At 40.1% G+C, this 20,351-nt stretch overlaps 1 protein-coding gene across 5 annotated transcripts in view; it reads left to right on the plus strand.

The window, feature by feature from the left end:
- Positions 1-20,351, plus strand: part of LOC144697613 (tudor domain-containing protein 7-like) — a 153,763-nt gene that overhangs the window by 63,710 nt on the left and 69,702 nt on the right. For all 5 annotated transcript variants that reach the window (XM_078569671.1, XM_078569655.1, XM_078569647.1 and 2 more), the window contains 2 exons: positions 11,758-11,849; positions 17,253-17,473. In XM_078569671.1, coding sequence (XP_078425797.1) covers positions 11,758-11,849; positions 17,253-17,473 — 313 coding nt within the window. The remainder of the gene's footprint in view (positions 1-11,757; positions 11,850-17,252; positions 17,474-20,351) is intronic.

Below are 20,351 nucleotides of genomic sequence, written 5' to 3' on the forward strand. Positions count from 1 at the left end.
TCAAAGCACACAGACTAGCTGGCTTTAACCCAGTTAAGGCACACAGACACACACCTACACACAAACCCCCATTAGAATTCTATTTTTTTTAAATTTCCAGTAACATCATACCATTAATATCTCTTCATGACACTTGCTGGTTTATGGCTATTTCTGTTTGGGACTTCACTTCGTATAAGAAGTAGGTACCCAGTAATATACATCAGGGCCAATGTGGTTCCCTGGGCTAGCTTTAATTGCCTAAAGGGTTTGCAACTTTACAGTTTGTTTTCCTTAATTGTCTTGGTTTTTATCTTTCTGTCTGAGGGATTTACATATCTCTAGGGAATGTCTGTGTCAAGATAATTTGTCTGGTAGCACTCTCACCTCTGAGGTTTCAGGTTCAGGTCCCACCCCAGGGTTTGAGTACAAAAGTCGTGGTTGGCACTCCAATGCAATCCTGAAGGAGTGCTGCAATGCTGGAGATGTCGTCTTTCAGGTTTGAAGTTAAATTGAGGCCTTATCTGCCTGGTTGATGGATGCAAAAGACCCCATAGCACTATTTCAAAGAAGAGCAGAGACTTGTCCCTGGTGACCTGGCCAATATTAGTCCCTTGATTAACATCACGATAATAAATTATTTGGTCATGATCACATTGCTATTTCTGGGACTTCGCTGTGCGCACTTGACTACTATGTTTACTACATTACAACAGTGACTACAATTCAAAAAGTACATAATTGGCTGTGAAGTTCTCTGAGACATCCATTGGTCATGAAAAGCCTGATATAAATGCAAGGCTTTATTTTTCCCTTTGGACTGTGTGGGACAGGTTAGATGGAGCAGTTAGCCTTTTCCTTTTTTATCATTTTTATACATTAATAATCCGCCTCTTAATGAGTGCAGCTCTGTAGGAGTTTTTGAAAGCATATCCCTAGTGACGTATAAATGATAGGCGGTTTCTGCAGTCATGATTGTTTTCAAATTTCAAGTATCTAGAGGAATACTATTTAAGAAAGGTGACAGTTGGAAACCAAGAAATAATAGACCAGTTAGCCTAGCATTTGTTTCAGGAAATTGTCCTATCCTATACTTGAGGATAGGTTGACTACATCTTAAAAGTTTTCAGCTGACCAGAGAGATACATGGATTTGTATCTCGTAGGTAATGCCTGATGAATCTGATTGAATTTTTTGAAGGGGTGAATAAAGTACTGGACAGGAGAATGCTATTTATCTGGAGAAGGCATTTGATAAAGTCCCTCATAAGAGACTGTTGAAGCTCATGGAATTGAAGGCAAGTTATTGACCTGGTTAGAGAATTGGCTGAGCGAAAGGAGAGAGATTTTCAAAAGGTGTTCGAGAAGGTACCACACATAAGGCTACTTAATAAGATAAGAGCCCATGGTGTTGGGGGTAGCATATTAGCATGGACAGAGGACTGGCTAACTAATAGAAGATAGAGAGTTGAGATACATGGGGGCATTTTCAAGATGGCAACCTGTAACTAGTGGAGAGCCACAAGGGTCAGTGCTAGAGCCACAATTACTTACAATATATATTAATGACTTGGATGAGGGAAATGAATGTACTATCGCCAAGTTTGCGGATGACACAAAAATAGGTGGGAAGGCAAGACACACGGAGTCTACAGAGGGATATAAAGTGATTGGGCAAAAACATGGCAGATAGAATATAAGTGGAAAATGTGAGGTTATGCACCTTGGCAGGAAGAATAGGGGAGCTGAATATTACATAAACGGAGAAAGACTGAAGAAAGCTGCAGCACAGAGGGATTTGGTCTTCGTGCATGAATTACAAAAAGCTAGCATACAAGTTCAAAAACAGAATTACCTGGAAAAACTCAGCAGGTCTGGCAGCATCGGCGGAGAAGAAAAGAGTTGACGTTTCAAGTCCTCATGACCCTTCAACAGACCCTTCCTCTGTTGAAGGGTCATGAGGACTCGAAACGTCAACTCTTTTCTTCTCCGCCGATGCTGCCAGACCTGCTGAGTTTTTCCAGGTAATTCTGTCTATGTTTTGGATTTCCAGCATCCGCAGTTTTTTGTTTTTAGCGTACAAGTTCAGCAGGTAATAGGTAAGACAAATGGAATGTTGGCCCTTATTTCAAAGGGAATGGAGTATAAAAATAGGGAAGTCTTGCTAAAACTATACAAGGCACTAGTTAGACCACACCTGGAATACTGTGTACAGTTTTGGTCCCCTAAACAAGGAAAGATATACCGGCATTGGAAGCAGTCCAGAGAAGGTTCACTAGGTTGATCCTGGATATGGAGGGATTGTCTTATGAGGAGCGGTTGAGTAGGTTGTGCCTGTACTCATTGGAGTTTAGAAGAATGAGAGGTGACCTTACTGAAACATATAAGATTCTTAGGGGGTTTGACAGGGTAGATGCTGAGAGGTTGTTTCCTCTTGTGGGAGAGTCTAGGACCAGAGGGCATAATCTCAGAGTAAGGGGTCGCCCATTTAAAACCGAGATGAGGAGGATAGTCAATCTGTGAAATTCTTTACCGCAGAGGATTGTAGAGACTGGGTCATTAACTATATTCAAGGCTGAGGTAGACAGATTTTTAATCAGTAAGGGAATCAAGGGTTATGGGGAAAAGGCAGGAAAGTGGAGTTGAGGATTATCAGATCAGCCATGATCTCATTGAATGATGAAGCAGACTTGATGGGCTGAATGGCCTACTTCTGCTCCTATTCCTTATGGTCTTATAGAGAGAGAGAGTCTGGGAATAATGGGGAGGTACTCTAATTAGCAGTTTGTGACTAGTGCTGTCCCACAAGAATCTGTGTTGGGGCCTCAGCGATTGACTTGGTTGCTGGGATAGAAAACCACATATTTGCCCATGACACAAAGAGTTGGTATTATAAGCAGTGAAGATGGAAGTGTGAAATTAAAGGAATATAAATGGATTAAGTGAATGGCCAAAACTTTGACAGGCTGATTTCAGTGAAGACAAATGCAATGTCATCCATTTTGGACCTAAAAAGGATAAAACAGAGTACTTTCTAAATGGTGAAAAGCTTGAATTAGTGGAGGTTCTGGTACACGGGTTATAAAATGTCATGAGCAAGTACAAAAATTAATCAGAAAGACTAATGTGATACTGGTCTTTATATCTAGAGGAATAGATTACAAGGAAGAAGCTATGCTTCAGCTGGACAAAGCCATGGTTAGACCACACTTGAAGTATTGTGAGCAGTCCTGGACACCACACCTTAGGAAGGGATATATTGGCCTTGGAGGGAGTGCAGCATTGACTTAGCAAATGATAGTTGGACTCCACGAGTTAAATTACAAGGAGAGAATACATAGCTAGATTTGTACTCCCTAAAATTTGAAAGGTTAAGGGGTGCTTTGATTGAAGGTTTCAGAATATCCAGTAGAAAGTGAGGGTATGTTGCGATAAACTATTTCCACTGGTTGGGGAGTCTATGACTCAGAGACATAGTCTGAAAACTAGAGCCAGGTCTATTGGGAGTAAAATTAGGAAACACTCCTTTTCATGATTGGCAATTGATGCTTCAGTCAGCTGTAAGTTTTAAAACTGATATTAATTAATCTGTTTTAGCCAAAGACATCAAAGAATGTGGGCAAAGGCAGGTATATGAAGTTGGGTTACAGATCAGCCATGATCACTTTGCATGACAGCACAGGCCTAAAGGGTTAAATGGCTTACTCCTGTTCTTATGTACCTATGAAAGTGGTCCATGAAATATCATGCTTTGGTACCATGCAGTTTGTACTCCGGATTGAGTGCTATTTGTTTCAAGTAGAATATTTTAGATGTAAGGGAATATCCAGTAATTTTTCTTGTTCCTGTGTTGGGGGCTTGCCTGGACACAGCAAATACAGGGAATGCAGCAGAGAGCAATGTGTGTTAGGGAGTACATCAAATTATTTTTCCACGTTCAAGTGAATGGATAATTAATGGCCTCTATTCGGGGCAAGCAATTTTGCGGTATTGGCGGTATCTAAGCAGTTCGATAGCTGCAGAAACAGGAAAATAACCCCAGAATTGCCTCAGCTTGGGTGCTGTTGTAATTTAATACATATGTTTATGCATTCATCACAATTGAGTTCCTGCTGCACACAATTCTGTTTTTGTTGGCAGCAAAAAATTGATGGACTCACTATTGAAATTAGGATCATTGGCACTGAAAACTGGTATGTAAAATCCATGCTACCAAAGCAAATATGCTGAACTCATCTGCTTGGTCAGCTTGCTTTTATTGATGCGTGTTAAGTAACTGTTTTTTTGAGGGTACCATTGAATCTAATAGAAACAACAGGCTTTTTAGCACTTTGCTGTAATGGAGAGGTCAGTGTATGATGATAAGCAAAGTGACCTTGCATTTAACCATATGATCTGACTAAATCCATTTCAATTGTTTTATAAATCCTCCTTTAGCAAAAGTTCAGCTGTAACTGCATAAATGACCCAACAGGGGTTTAACAAGATGCAAAGTAGGCATGAATCACTTTTTGGCCAAAGTTCATAAAGTACACCACCCATTTAAAAGTTTTTCACTATTGGCTAGTTAAATCTTTTTAATTAATTAGGCGGCATATTGGGGTGCAACCTTTCCAACTGTAACAATGCATTTGTTACTGTGTCTTCATTTGTACAATAAAGATTAGTTGATCACTGAAACTGCTGAATTAACTAAAAACATTTCCTTTTAGTTTGCCTATCTATTTCAAATCAATTTGCAGTAATGCTGTCAGTTTTTGTTTTTCAATGTTAGTATTTTTGAACAGAGCAACATAATCACATGATTAAATGTTAACCTGATCAAATGCAGGTAAATATAAAAAAAAATGAACCAGCCTTCTCAGGACCTCCCAGGTAAGCAGCATTCATCTTGAATAATAGGGTGTGGTTAATAATTTTGTGTGCTATCTTTCAACCTCATCTTTACATGGTGCTTCTTTGGGTTGGTATTAAATGATCATCATCTCATTTGTTATTGACAAGCCTTCTTTGATTAGACTAACTCTACATTTGCATAGACTTCTGATCATTCACAACACTTTGAAAAAGTTGTTAGCTGATACTTTATGCCTCTGAATTTGTGGTTATAGCTCAGACTAGTTCGTCCACAGCTTGCAGTCTTAATTGAGATTTTAACGGAGTTTTGCTTCTGATGGCACATTTCTCCAATGACTGGCTCTCCCTATAGCTAGGTTTTTTTTTTAAAAACTCTTCCTGTCACCTGAGACAGGAATGACAGACTTCAGGAGGCAATTATATAATTTACTTCAGATAAGAGCCAATTAGAGTATGGCTTTTCTTTTGGGAAACTAATCCATCAAATTCACTGAACTTCACTTCCCATTTTCCTTTGGGTCAGGAATGCAGACTTTCTTTTACAGTATTTTTGCTCAACATGACTGAGCCAGCCATTAAGTCTTCAACTTTGTATGACCTCCTAATGGCATCACTAATGATCTCAGCAAATTATTCAAGGTAAGGTAATGACAATTTAAATATAGGCAGGTTTTCCTGTAACCTCCATAGCCTTTTTTTTTCTTGGGATGAGGGCGTCACTTGCTATGCTGTTTGTTGCACATCCCTAATTGTCCTTGGAAAAAGTGGTGGTGAGCCACTTTCTTGAACCGTTGCAGCCCACATGGTGTACGTACGCTCGCAGTGCTGTTAGGAAGGGCGCTCCCGGATTTTGACCCACTGAAGCATTGGCAGTATAGTTCCAAGTGAGGATTGTGTGTGGCTTGGAGGCTAACTTGCAGGTGGTTGTGTTCCCATGCACCTGCTGCCCTTATCCTTCCAATATTTTTAGATTAAACAAGTGTTTGATGAAAGATTAAAATACAACTTTTTAATGTCGCTATGATTTTTCCCCTGAGTTGCATGCAGTAGTGTTCCATAGATTAGTCTTTAATTCTTGAAGAACAATCCTGGAAGGTTTGGAATCCACTTCAACCATTTCAATCCCTTGACTGCCTCTATGTTGTGGGAATGCTTGTCTAGTATCAAATCTTGGTGGATCATAATTCCTGCAGTTCAACATCAGGAAAGCTGAAGCTATTATCTTTGGCACCTATTAAAGACTACATTCATTGTGAATGATTTTGTTACTTGGATTGAATTGGACAGTTGGAAGTGTAGCAGACCCAGTTCAACCCTGAGCTGATGTTTAAACCTAAAAGCCTATTTAATTAGATTATCTCACCATGGTAGAGTTCTGAAACAATTAAGTTATGATCTCTGGGATGTTAGTCTAGTAACATTGCCACTACACATTTGCACCAAATCTTCTTAACTTTGCCCACATGTGTTTCTACCTCAGCCCCTCTGCTGCTGAAATACATATATTTTCACTGACAGATGTGACTACACAAACACTCCATTAACTTCAATCTATCCAAGACTGCATTTATCCTGCTTACTATCATCCCTTTCTTGCTCAACCTGGTTACCGGTTCCCAAAATGTTGCTGGATTTCTGCCTGATATATATTAAACACCTTACTTCAGTTCTGTTGAAGGGTCGCGTGGACCCGAAACGTCGACTCTTTTCTTCTCCACCGATGCTGCCAGACCTGCTGAGTTTTTCCAGGTAATTCTGTTTTTGTTTTATATTAAACACCTGTTGCTTATCAAGGATACCTGTTTGCAGTAACTGTTTTTCATGCTAGAAATGGGTTGGTTAAACTTTTGGCTAATCCATTATAAGTTCATTCACTAGTGGATCTATCTGAATCTATTCAAAGTAAATTCTTGGTGTACGTGTATAAAAGGAGCCTGTTGATCCATCAACCTGTAACTCCTGGTCACAACCAGTGACAATGGGTGAATTGTGTGAAAACTAACGCTCTGCTGTAGCTGCCATAATCCTGTCAGGTTAACCTAAAGTGAGGACACATAAGTGCTCGACCGATAGGAGACGATATCCTAGAATGTAAGGAACTACAGGCCATATAAGTACAAGAGCAAGAAGCAATATTTGCGTCACACAAGTGCCAGGCAATGACCATCTCCAACAAAAGAGAATCTAACCATCTCCCCTTGACATTCAATGGCATTACCATCTCTGAATCACCCACTGTCAACATCCTGGGGGTTATCATTGACCAGAAACTGAACTGGACCAGCCATATAAATACTGTGGCCACAAGAGCAGGTCAGAGGCTAGGAATTCTGGGCGAATAACTCACCTTCTGACCACCATCTGCAAGTCAGGGGTGTGAAGGAATACTCTCCACTTGCCTAGATGAGTGCAGCTGTAACAACACTCATGAAGCTTGACACCATCCAGGACAAAACAGCCTGCTTGATTGACACCCCATCCACCACTTTTAAATATTCACTCCCTCCACCACTGATGCACAGTGGCAGCAGTGTGTACCATCTACAAGATGCATTGCAGCAACTCACTAAGGCTCCTTCAACAGATCCTTCCAAACCTGGACCTCCATCACCTAGAAGGGCAAGGGCAGCAAATATGGGAACACCACACCTGCAAGCTCCCCTTCAAGCCACTCATCATCCTGACTTGGAAATATATTGTTGTTCCTTCGTTGTCACTGGATCAAAATCCTGGAACTCCCTAACAGCACTGTGCTTGTACCTACACCACATAGACTGCAAGCAGTGCTTCAAAAAGATGGTTGACCATCACCATTCAAGGCCAATTGGGCACGGGCAATAAATATTGGCCTAGCCAGTGATGTCCTCATCCTGTGAACTAATAAAAAAAAAATCCAGGACAAAGCAACCTACTTGATTAGCACCCCATCCACCAACTTAAACATTCTCTCCCTGCACCACCGACGCACAGTGGCAGCAGTGTGCACCTTCTGCAAGATGCACTGTAGCAACTCACTAAGTGCCTTCCAACCGACCTCTACCATATAAAAGGACATGGGCAGCAGATGCATGGGAACACCACCACCTGCAAGTTCCCCTCTAAGCTACACACCTTTCCTTCATTGCTGGATTGAAATCCTGGAACTCCCTTCCTAACAGGACTGTGGGTGTACCTGCTGCACATGGACTGCAGTAGCTCAAGAAGGCAGCTCACCACCGCCTTCTCGGACAATTAGGGATAGGCAGCAAATGCTGGCTGAGCCAGCAATGCTCACACCATGAAGGAATTTTAAAAATAAATCCAATGGGGGGATCAGTGCCAGAGAGGTTGTGGCAGCCTGTTTGTGAAAACAGGCACAGACTGCTATTAATTTCCAAACTCCTGTAACAATGAGTAGCTTTCCAATGCAGCTGATTTTCCCCACACTGCAGTCAAACATTGGTCCACAATATGGGAATGGAAGATTTTTAGTTAGTTTATCCTTGGGATGGTGCATACAAGGCTGGAATTTATTGGCCATCCCTAATCTCCATGGGAGTGGCTTGATAGAAATGAGCAGCTTACTTGGCCACTTGAGAGGACAGCAGAGTCAACTATGTTTGTCTGGGATTTGAGTCCAGATGAGGAAAGCAGGCTTTCTTCCCTCAGGGACGTGAGTAAATTAGTCGGGCTTTTATGACAATCTTAAGAAATAGGAGGAGGAGTAGGCCAACTGGCCCTTCGATACTGCTCTGCCATTCAATAAGATCATGGCTAGTCTTCTACCTCAACTACATCCTCCCGCACTATCTTTATATCCCTTAATTCCCTAAGTACCCAAAAATCTGTCGATCTCTGTTTGAATATACTCAACAACTGGGCATCCACCGCTCCATGGAATAGAGAATTCACAATGCTGTGAGTGAAAAATTTATCCTCATCCCAGTCCTGAGTGGCCATCCCTTAATCAAAGCCTGTGAGCCCAAGTCCTAGACTCTCCAGCCAGGGGGAACATCCTCCCAGCATCTCTCCTGTCAAGCCCCTGAAAAATGATATATCTTTCAATTCGATCACTTCTTAGTCTTCTAAATTCTAGGGAATATAGGGTTAGTTTACTCCATATTTCCCCATAGGTCAATATCCTCCTCCTGCTCCCATCCCAGGAATCCACCCAGTGAACCCTTGCACACAGTCTAAGGCAAGTATATCTCTCTTCAGGGAAGGAGACCATTACTGAACATAGTACTCCAAGTGTGGTCTTACTAAAATCTAGTATAGTGGTAAAGATATCTTTGTTCTTTGATTCGAATCCCTTTGTAATAAAGGCCAACATTACCATTTGGCTTCTTAATTGTTTGTTGCACCTGCATGTTAACTCTGATTCGTGTAAAAGACATCCAGGTCCCTCTGAATAACGCTTCTCAGTATCTCACCATTTAAAAGATATCTTGCTTTTCTATTCTCCCTTCCAAAGTGGCTAATTCCACTTCTTCCCCTGCCTTGTATTCCTTTCCAGCCTCTTTGTTCCTCACCACAGCTTAATTTCCCACCTAACTTTGGACAGTCAACAAACTTAGATGCATTCTATTTGATCCCCTCATTTCGATAATTGATATAAATGGTAAATGGCTGAGGCCCAAGCACTGATTCTTGCGGTACCCTGCTGGTTATAGTCTGCCAACCCAAAAATGTTGCTTTTATTTGTGCTCTTCTATGCCTGTTAACCAATCTTCAATTCATGCTAGTATTAAGATACTAGACCACTTGAGAGGGCAGCAGAATCAACTATGTTTGTCTGGGATTCGAGTCCAGATGAGGAAGGCAGGCTTCCTTCCCTCAGGACTCAACCCCATGAGTCCGAATTTTATGCATTAACCTTGTGAGACACTTTACTGAATACTTTGCGAAATTCCAAATACACTGTATCTACTGGTTCCGCCTTATCCACCCTCCTAGTTACATCCTCAAAAGCTGTTAACAGATTTCTGAGGCACAATTTCTCTTTCTTAAATCAGTGTTGACTTTGCTCAGTCATATGGTTCTCTAATTGCCCTGACCCTACCATGCCCTTAATAATAAATTCTTGCTTTCTCCCTACTACTGATATCAGGCTTGCTAGCCTTTAGTTCCCTGTTTTCTCTCTCCTTCATATTGATAATGGGGTTACATTTGCTATCTTCCAATCCTTGCAGGCTTTTCAAGAATCTAGGGAATGCATTCACTATCTCTGTAGTTACCTGTTTTAAAATCCGAGGATGCAGGCAACAGATGCAGGAGATTTGTCAACTTATCCTAATTTCTCCAATACCATTTCTTTACAAATTCCTTCAAGTTCCTTACTCCCCCTACCATTCCCCACTATTTCCAGAATGATTCTTGTGTCTTCTACCATGAAGACCAAAACAAAGTATTTATTTAGTTTCTGCAATTTCCTGTTTAATCCAATCTAAAAGCTTCATATCAGCTTTCATTTCCAGATTCTTAAAACTGAATTTCACTGAAACTGCCATTGAGAATCTTGAACTCTCATTCTCTGAAAAATGGTTATGTTCGTCTCTTCGATGAATCTCTCATCTACAATAGTGTGCATGGTGACATAACATTCTGATGTGGTTCCTGCATCTAGTATTTTAACGTCCTTAGTTGAAATACAAGTCAACTGATATCTACCTGTATTTCCTGTTTGGTACTGTGGTTTAGGTTGCCTGTGACCCCTGGCTTTTTTACAATACCGTTAGCCAGGAGAAGTGCTCAGCAAGTACTCCTATGTTTTGAAGATACAAGTGGCTATCTCTGTTTATGCCCAATACCGTAGTGTATGCATATAGGGACAGGGGTAAGTCATCTAGCCCCTGGATCCTGTTTCAGTGAGATCACGGCTGATTCCTCTAAGCTGCACAGATGCATGGCTACACAGCAATTGGGGAAGGTGCCATGCAGGAAATGGACAGGCAACATTTCCTTAAAGATGCACACATGCATGGCACAAATCAGTCTTCAAGAGACCTCAGTGCAACAAGCTGTCTGTGCACAGCAAACAGAAGTTAGCGGGAACATTGTCTGTAACCATACTCCATATAGCCTACCTGCCTTTGCCCATATCCCTTGATACCTTTGTTTATCAAAAATCTTTGTCTCAGTGGTGCTGTTTCAACTGGATTATTCAGTTTCTTTGCGTAGGAAATGCAAAGATTAGTATTGGGTCATGAGGATGAACTGCATTCCTCAGTATTGCTCTTGTGCAAATATTGTGTAAAGCATGTGATGTCATCAGCATAATTTGCTTTGTGAATGTGATTTCTAACTCTGAGGAAAGTGTACATATTCTATACAGTAAGGTTGCGTTGCATGAAAAAGCAACTATAGAAGGGAGGACATTTTGTGCTTTTAGACATACCCACATCAGCTTCTATGGGGAATTCTGGAATTTCAAGCCGAACAATCATACAGTTGCAGCTTTGCTTGCTTGTATTTGCATAACTTTGGAAGAAATGGGATTCAAAGAATGAGCCAGAGTCAGAAAAATTGCAATATTGGTTCCCTTTTATAATTAGTGGCACCTCAATTAGTAAAATCTGCCTTTTAATTTGTTTGGCCATTATATCCGAAATGTCCATTATTCCTGGATTGGCTGGCTTGAGAGGCTCATTTAAAATCTTGATCTATGATCTGCAATGATTAGATCTATAATTTGCTAGATGTGTAAATCACTTGGAAGTGCTGAGAAAGTGTCAACGTTTCAGTGGATCCATTCATTATTCATGTTGTGTTTTAAGTTAGAGCCTGGATACTCACCCTCTCCAAAGCTACCAAAAGCATCAAGCATATCCAAATTGTCCTTTTTATTTTATCATTTTCATTGAAAAAAGACCTGTGGTATAAAAGTAGATTACTAATTAAGATTTCCAATCTTCGTATAATTTTGCATGTTTTGGTTTTATAGATCTGAAAAAAGGCCCACTATGACATTTCCTCCAAGATTTCAAAAAGAACTTCAGGTGCATTTAGCCAAAAATACTCCAAATGAACATAATGGTATGTAGATAGCTTTATCTTGTGCATGGTGCAACTCATGTACATAAATATTAATGTAACAGTTTTTATGTCAATGTAGATTGTTCATGGAAACTTGCCTTATTTATAATTGGAATCTGTATGGAAACAATTATGCCAACATTTTATAATGTAAGTACTGTATAAAAATTATGCCATCATGGTTTATTGAATCACAGTTTCTGAAAAAAAATCATCTGCAGTCTTTTTTGTTAACTATAATTTCTAATGTCTAAATTAAAGTCTTTATAAATGACAATGCACATTTCATAACTTTATTGAATTATTTTGTCTTTCAATAACTACATTAAAGTCTTTACTCCGAGGCCTCGGACTGGGTTTCAACTTGATATTTTTACACAAAGCCATAACTGTTAGTTGGAATAAAAACAAAAGGTGCTGGAAAAACTCAGCAGGTCTGGCAGAATCTGTGGAGAGAGAAACAGAGTTGATGTTTCGAGCCCAATATGACCCTTATAACTGACTGCTTTAACTGTTAGTTGAAGACATGTGCGGTGTGCAGAATTTTCCAGAGTACGTCAATAACATTAAGCTAGCCCAATAATAGAATACTTGTTTCTTCCAAAATTATTTCAAATATATTTGTACGTATATGTCTACTAAGTTGATCTGTGAAATTGCACATGGATCGTCTAGACTAATTGAATTTTTCAGGTCCAGGTTGATGGATGAGGTGGATAATAGGACCAGTGTGGTGAAAGGGGTGGAAACTGAGTGGATGACAAGAAGCAAAGAGGAAACAGAGATGAGGAGAGATAAGACAGTAGGAGACAGGTTAGGGAAGAGAAGAAGAACATCAATTGAGAGGGCACTGCCAAGTAAGAGATCAGATGGAGGTGGATTCAAAAGGAGGGAAGGGGAATGGTAAAGTGCCTTGAAATCCCAGAACCTTGCTTTTGCCTCTGAGTCAGAAGGTTCTTGGTTCAGGTTCCATCCTGAGACTTGAGCACAAAAATAAGTGCTGGCACGTCAGTGCAATACTGAGGGAGTGCTGCATTGTCCGAGGTACAAATGTTAAATCCAAGCCCAGTCTGTCCCTTGGATGTATGTGAAAGATCCCATGGCACTACTTTGAAGATAATTGGTCCCCAGTGTGGTGGACAATATTTATCTCTCAAACAAAGTCACTGAAGCTAATTACCTGGTCATTGTCACATTGCTGTTTGTGGGACCTTTCTGTGCTATAACGGATACATGGGTAACAATGCTAAATGTCCTATTTTTCTGTCGGGTAGTATTGAGAGATGTACATGAGTAACATGTTAGTTACGGCTTTCCAAAATGTTAAAAACTATTGCTAATGTAGTGAGCGAGGTGCAGGACTGATGCTTTACTCTCACCATTAGCACCCTTTTTGTTGCCAATAAAACCTTCACTTTCTCCCGTCCTGGCCATTTCCTTTGGTATGGCCCTCATCTGCACTCCAAGTACAAAAGGCACAAGTACAATGGTTAACTATTCATTGTCAGATCTGGCTGGACTACATGAAGCGTGATTGGGCCTCCTTCTGGTCATCTCAAACAGCCCATTACTCCAAGATTAACCCTGGCTTCTTTTCTCCACTGCTAACATCTCTTTAAATATCTGCCATGCATCTCAAACAAATATGAGGAACTCATGGAAGACTTTTTCACTGAGATTGAGATTATCTGCTCACCTGTCTTTGCTTCCTTCTTCCCACTTGCCTACCAAGCCAAACTTACATCCAGACTCACCCACTGTACTAATTCTGTTACCTTATTTCTTTTGTTGTTTCCCCTCATGCCCTCACTGAGCTCATCCTGCTCCTTTGACTCTAACTTTCTTTTCTGGTTACCATGTCTTCTAGCATTATAAATTGTTTCTTTCCTGAGGTGCACTTTTCTTCTCTTCCACTGAGCTATCAGCATCCTCCCTCCAAAATAGCCTCTATCCTTGAAAATTACCATCACCTGTTCAAGCTTCCTTTCCTCTCCAGTGATAACGGTGATGTTGTCCCTTCTCTACCTCCTTGACCTATCAGCAGCTTTTGATAAAATCAACTGTAATTAGCTGTCCACATCATCACTTCTGTACTATCCAGCTCAATGGAACTGTCCTCTTTGGTCCAGTCTTATCACCAAAGCATGTTCATTTATTAGCTTCTCTTCCTGTCTTAAATCATTATCTCTAGAGTCCCCCCAAGAATTTTTACTTTAACTCCTCCTCTTCCTCATCTACATGTTGCCCCGTGACAACGTCAATAATTTACATAAATTTGGTCCATTTAACATAGTAAAGCATCTCAAAATGCATCATGGCATCATTGCCAAACAAAATTTGACACCAAGCTGCATAATGAGATATTGGTTTAGGTGTGGCCAAAAGCTTGATAAAAGAGGAGTTGTAAAGAGTGTCTTGGAGGAGAAGGGAAAGTTAGTGAGGTGATGGGGTTTAGAGGGAGGAATTCCAGAATTGAGTTTCCAAGCAACCAAAGGCACAGCTGCCGGTGGTGGAGTGCTTAAAATCATCTTATGTCCAAGAGGCCAGAGTTGGAAGAGTGCAGAGATCTCGGTTGTATGGCTGAAGGAGTTTACAGATCTAGGCAGTTGCCAGACCATGGAGGGATTTGAAAAAATATTTAAAAATGGATTTGTTGTCAGCCCTTGAGCCAGCAAACTTACCAACAAAGGTCAGGTGAATGGGACTTGATGTGGACAGCAGATATTTGGATGAGCTCAAGTTTATGAAAGGTGCAAGGCAGAAGAGCAGCCAGGAGGTCATTGTAACAGTAGAGCCTAGAGGTATCAAAGGCATAGATATGAACTGAGGCAGGACAGAGACGGGTCTGGGTGGTCTGGGCAATGAGGGAGTGGGATGTGGAGTTGGGAACTCAGCTCGGTCAAATAGAATGGCATGGTTGTGAATGGTCATGTTCGGCCTCACAGTGGCCGGGAAGGGGCATGGAGTTGGTGCCTAGGGAAAAGAGTTTGTCGTGAGAACTGAAGACAGTAGCTTTAATTAGAAGAAATTTCTGCTTATTCAGTACTGGATGTTGACCAAGCAACATGACATCAAAGGCAATGAAAAGGTTGAGTGAGTTGATGAAATAGAGCTGAGTGCTGTCAGCGTACATGTGGATCCTGACATGTTTTTAGGTGATGCATCCAAGGGAGAAGTAAAGGAAAAATGGGAAGCAATGATCGATTCTTGTGGGGGCCTTGAGAGGTGTGAGTTTGGGAGCAGGAAGAGACCTCCAGCCTTCGATCAATTAAGCATTAGAGAACCAAAGCCATTACCTTAAACCCTGCCAAAAACTGTGCCCTCACCACTGTCTCAGTTGAACCAGGCCTATTCAACCCTGTACCATCTTCATCAGGCCACCTACTTTACCTTGAGCATTACCTGCCTCGCTTACCCCAACTGCTGTTGAAATTCTCATCCATATTGTTAGAGGATTGATGTTCTTTCAAATTATTCCTTAAAATTATACTGTTCACAATGTTACAACTAGACATTCACAGATGTGTTCAGCAAAGGATAACTGTTATTGACAGCAATTAAACATATGCTCAAAAGCAACACTGAGAGCAAAGCCATGTGAGTTTATCAGGGAACCCACACTCGCCAACAATGAAACTGTTAACAGATTAACCTCATTAAATTCTGAGGTATCTGTTCCAACAAATCACGTTTTATATAGCTTTATGCAATCCTGTTTGTTTTAGTGCTATCTAATATTCTTTTACCTTCTTTAAATGACTCCAATTTTACAAATCCTGCTTGACTTGTCAATCAAATCCTTAGATAGTTACAGAAATTCATGAACAATCAAATGCATTTTAACAGTCATTTGTGCTTGCTAGTTTTTTGTCACCCTTGGCTATCTTCCTTTCCACAGATGCCACCTTTGGTATCAATACAACCGTGTTCGACTTTACAGACACTTAACTGTCAGCTCGCTCCTGTATTTTTTTTTATATTCCTATTATGGGATGTGGGTGCCGCTGGCCAGGCCAACATTTATTGCCCATCCCTAATTGCCCTTGAGAGTTAACAGGCGAATAATCTTCATGACTTTATTCTGTGTGTATACTCATCTACAAGCCTTCCAAAATCTTATTGCAAAATCTGTCCATATGAAAGGACTGCTGGAGGGATCCGTTCCAATTGAAAAGCTACTGGACAAAGTTCATCTGATATAAAGAGTAATCAAGAGAGGTCCCATTTGATTAACCCTTTAGAAACAATGTCTGTCACCTCCACACTATAATATTCCAAAGTTCTCCTTGCCACCCTCTCGATCTTCACGCTTTGAGCCTCAGCTTATCTAAAATCCTGCTATCCAAATCCTATCCCTCACCAGGCCCCATTCATCCATCACATGCCCTTTCCCTGTTGACCAACATTGACTCCCAGGCTCCAAGGTCTCCAGTTTAACGTCCTTGTTTAAAACACTTGGACACTCCCTATCGCTAGCATCCTGCTGCCCTGAAGTTTCTTCAACCCCCCCCTCAACCCACCACCCCGAACTTTTTTTTGCTATTGGGACATGGCTGCCATTGGCACTGCAATAATTTATTTCCCATCTCTGACAGTCCTCTGTCAGACTTTGGCCTCTTATATATCCTTCCCTCCTTTGAACCCACCATCCTCATCTGTGCCTTCAGCCATCTAGGTTCTGCACTCTCAAATTTCCTCCCTTTATCATCTTGCCCCTCTACCTCACTCACCTTTCAAAACTGATTTAAAATTCACCTCTTTGATCAAGCCCCTAATATCTCCTCCTTAAGCTCAGCATCCATTTATAATGATTATGCCTGTATCTTTAAAGGTTCAATTTTTTGGTGTTGCCCATTATCTCTCATTTTATTGCGGTTGTTTTTGATTGATAGAGGGAAAGAAATTGCCATTATTGTGAAGGGTGGTCATAATAGTGAATTTAATTATTCACTTCCAAGTAAAGCTTGCCACTTTCTGGGTGGTAATAATACTGGATATTGAAATAGCCACTGAATGATGCTACATACTTTGAACATTTTATTTGACTGTTGGTACAGTATATTGTGTGTTCTTTTAATGTTGAATTTTCTTTCAATTTATATCTAGTCTGACATGCATTTATTTAATATACTGTCCCACTATCGCAGCCTTTGGCAAAAATCATAGCTACAATCGCTTGAGGAATTGATGCTTATTTCCTGCATTGTGAAGGCTACTAGCATAATACAGGCTGGTAAACACTTGAACTACACGAGCCCCAGTGGTATACTGACTCTATGCCACTAATCTTCAGGGTGGGTGTTAATATAACAGCCCCTATTGTTTAATGTGACCTTATTCTAATTATGTTGGTAATGAAGAAAGCTATTGTAAGTTTTGATGCATTTTTTCCCACATTTGTAGCTGTGTGGAGTGATGGCATGGATAGCGGAAAATCCAATTCTTCAGCATCTCAATCCAGCTACAACAGTGAGTTGATACAGTCCCGACTGAAGGAGATCATGGACAAATATGCTAATGGAATTTGGCTCTCAAAATTGCCACAATTGTACAGAAAGATGTTCAATGAGGATCTCCAGCAAGATGTTTTAAAGCATTTAGAACATTGGACCCATGTATGCACAGTGAGTATGCATTATAATACCTGACAAGTTATTACAAAAGAGAATTTTGAATGCAATTTGAAATTTAGATACAATCATCATCTTTTCATTCTGCCACTTTTCTCCCTCCACAGACTCCCCTGCCCCTCCTCAATCTACCTTTCCTCCCCTTTTTAGAACTGTTGTTTCTGGGAGAGGGAAGTATTAAAATTTATATATAATCTTCAGTGGTAGATTTAACAATGGCTTTTTATAGGCACTGTGATTGGTCCATTTAAACAATCTGAAGTATCTCATTTGTCGTTGGTCTATGAAAGCTATTGCTTATTGGTTCTTTTGAGTTGCTTTTGAAGAAAGCAGTACTGCTTTCCAGTACTGTGATTGGTTTGCCAGTGCAAAGAGTTGTGTTGACATGGATGACTTCACAAAGCAGTTTTAAAGTGACCCATTTTGTCCAGTTAATATATTTAGTGTTGCAAAGCACAATAGTAAGTTAAAAATAATGCTGAGTACAGTTTGCTTGTGTTCAATAAAAATTAAATTGTTCAAGCAGCCTGTCAACTGAGAAAAAAAACTCTTTTTATTTGTTACGTTTTTGAAGATTTACATCCACTTAGCAGAGAAGTTAATTGTTTTATTTGATTTTTATTGCCATGCTTGCAACTTGTCAGATCAAAGACATCCAGTGGTAAGGCTTCAACAGAGAAAGATTTAAGTGTAAGAACTTTTTAAGAATCTATTTGTGATTAGCAAACCTGAAAGACAAGCATATAGAAGTATTTCAAAAGCATATTTTACTGCCATCAAGGTCATGAGAGATCCCTGAGTAAAAATATTCAATGGTATAACTTCAGTTTTCAAAAAATATATACTTTAAATGGGAGTTGGACCTTATTGTTGTTTGATTTTATGCTGTTATGATTCCTAAGGACATGGTTCAAAGCCTATGTCTTGATAGGTTAACATGAGTGTTATCACCCAATGGAACTGGTAAATAGTCCAGAAATTATTCCTTCTGTTTTTGAAGGAAGGAAAATTGGCTTTCAGCCACATGACATTTAGGATATGAGAGGGTGCAAAGTATTTCTAGTCTTTTTTATTTGAATGTAAAATTAAAGAAATGTTTTTTTTAATCTAGAACTGCAAGGACAAAATAACACACCGGAAAATAAACAGGACTGATGTGGAAAAGACAGGTTGAGCTAGAAATAGCACATGAAGCAAAAAATCCTGCTTTCATATAACACATTATTACATCCTCCAAATGCCCCAAATGCAGTCACTGTTGTTGTATAGGCAAATGCACCAGATCATTTATGCACAATATTGTATAGCTAGCTGACCTGTTTTTTTTGTGTGGATTTGGTGAGAGGTGGAATGTTAGCTTGGACACTGGGTTTTCAGCTCCTCTTCAAATAGTGTCATGGGATCTTTATCATCCCTCTGGGCAGGCAGCAGTTTTATTTTTCATATGAAAGATTTACAGCATTCCCTCAATGCAGCACCACAATGTGAGCCTAGGTGTGTGTTGAAGTCTGAAGTGAGGCTTGAACCCACAGCCTCTAGCTTGAGTGCAACAGCAAGGATAGGTAATGGAACTGGTCACTAGGAAACAGATTTGCTGTTGGAGATACTTTGTTGCCTATAACGGTCAGAACGTACAAATCTATGTCATTTCCTATAGACATAAGGTTGGAGATGAGAACCTATGTGTGCCTGTTATCAGCAAGATTGTTCCACAAAGTTTTTCAACTGAATACTGGCAATTTCCCCAACTGAAAAGGGTGAAAATCCAATTGTTCCTGGTATCCCATGGCAGTGTTATACCACCATCTTTTGCCATGGCACAGATGGTTTCTTGTACAGCTTGAGATAAATCCCTTCCTTGGTGCTGCATTTATGTAGCATCAGACCACAGTCATTTTATCACAATTTCTCAATTTCAATTGTTAGTCCCCTGCCCAGGTTGTAAATTTGCTGCTTTAGGATATTAAACAAAAATCAATGATGGAAAATGTCTTGTATGCCTGGTTGTATCCGTTTTCTGCTGGCTTCTGTGAAGTGTCCAGCGGGATGTTAACTAACTTGTTCAGATCTTGGGCCATGCCTTCTAATAAGCATTGTAGTCAGTCACTACATTCAAATATTGAAATCAGAAAAAAATGCTTGAGAATGAAGGAATTACAACTGTGTGCTTATTTTCATATCTGCAGTTGGTTAGGCCCAAGACATTAGGAAAAGCAATAGTATAAAATTGTTGTGCTCTCTGCAACTGTGCTTCACCAACTCGAGTGGAAATATGAACCTGTGACGTTTATGGAAAATTGCCTGTAAAGCCTTCATTACAGGTGAGCATTGTACCCTAGCTAAGGCCTGCTAAATCATCATCGGTCATTAGAAAGGGCTGCATAAGAATAGGTATTCTTTATAATCATAGGCAGAAGGTTTATGGTTACCAATGATGTTCAGCTTGCATGGTACCGTCTAGCACAATTCAGTAATTTCAACCATGAAGAATTTTGCTGTTGGACACTGTTACTTTTAATGGCGTTATAAATTGACCTTTTGCCATAGAAATGGTTATTTTTGCAAATATTTTGCTTGGCACGTGATTAGAAACTGCAGTATGTCCTCCTTTAATATTCTTCCACTTTCCTTGTCTGACATAGTAAAGCTGTCATGATCTTTCATCCACAATTGATACCTTATTTATTTTACTGACATTTCTGAAAATCCTTACCCCAAGCCCATTTATCTTTTTTGTAGTTTACACCCTAGCCACCCTTTACATCTGTTGTATAATGAATCAGATTTCCACCTAGATCAGATGTGTTTAAAGTGATAACTGAACATTGTCTAGCTAAGGAGCAAATAATTTTGCTATTGGAGAATGATTGAT

Source organism: Cetorhinus maximus, chromosome 2, assembly GCF_964194155.1.
Source record: "Cetorhinus maximus chromosome 2, sCetMax3.hap1.1, whole genome shotgun sequence".
Taxonomy (NCBI): domain Eukaryota; kingdom Metazoa; phylum Chordata; class Chondrichthyes; order Lamniformes; family Cetorhinidae; genus Cetorhinus; species Cetorhinus maximus.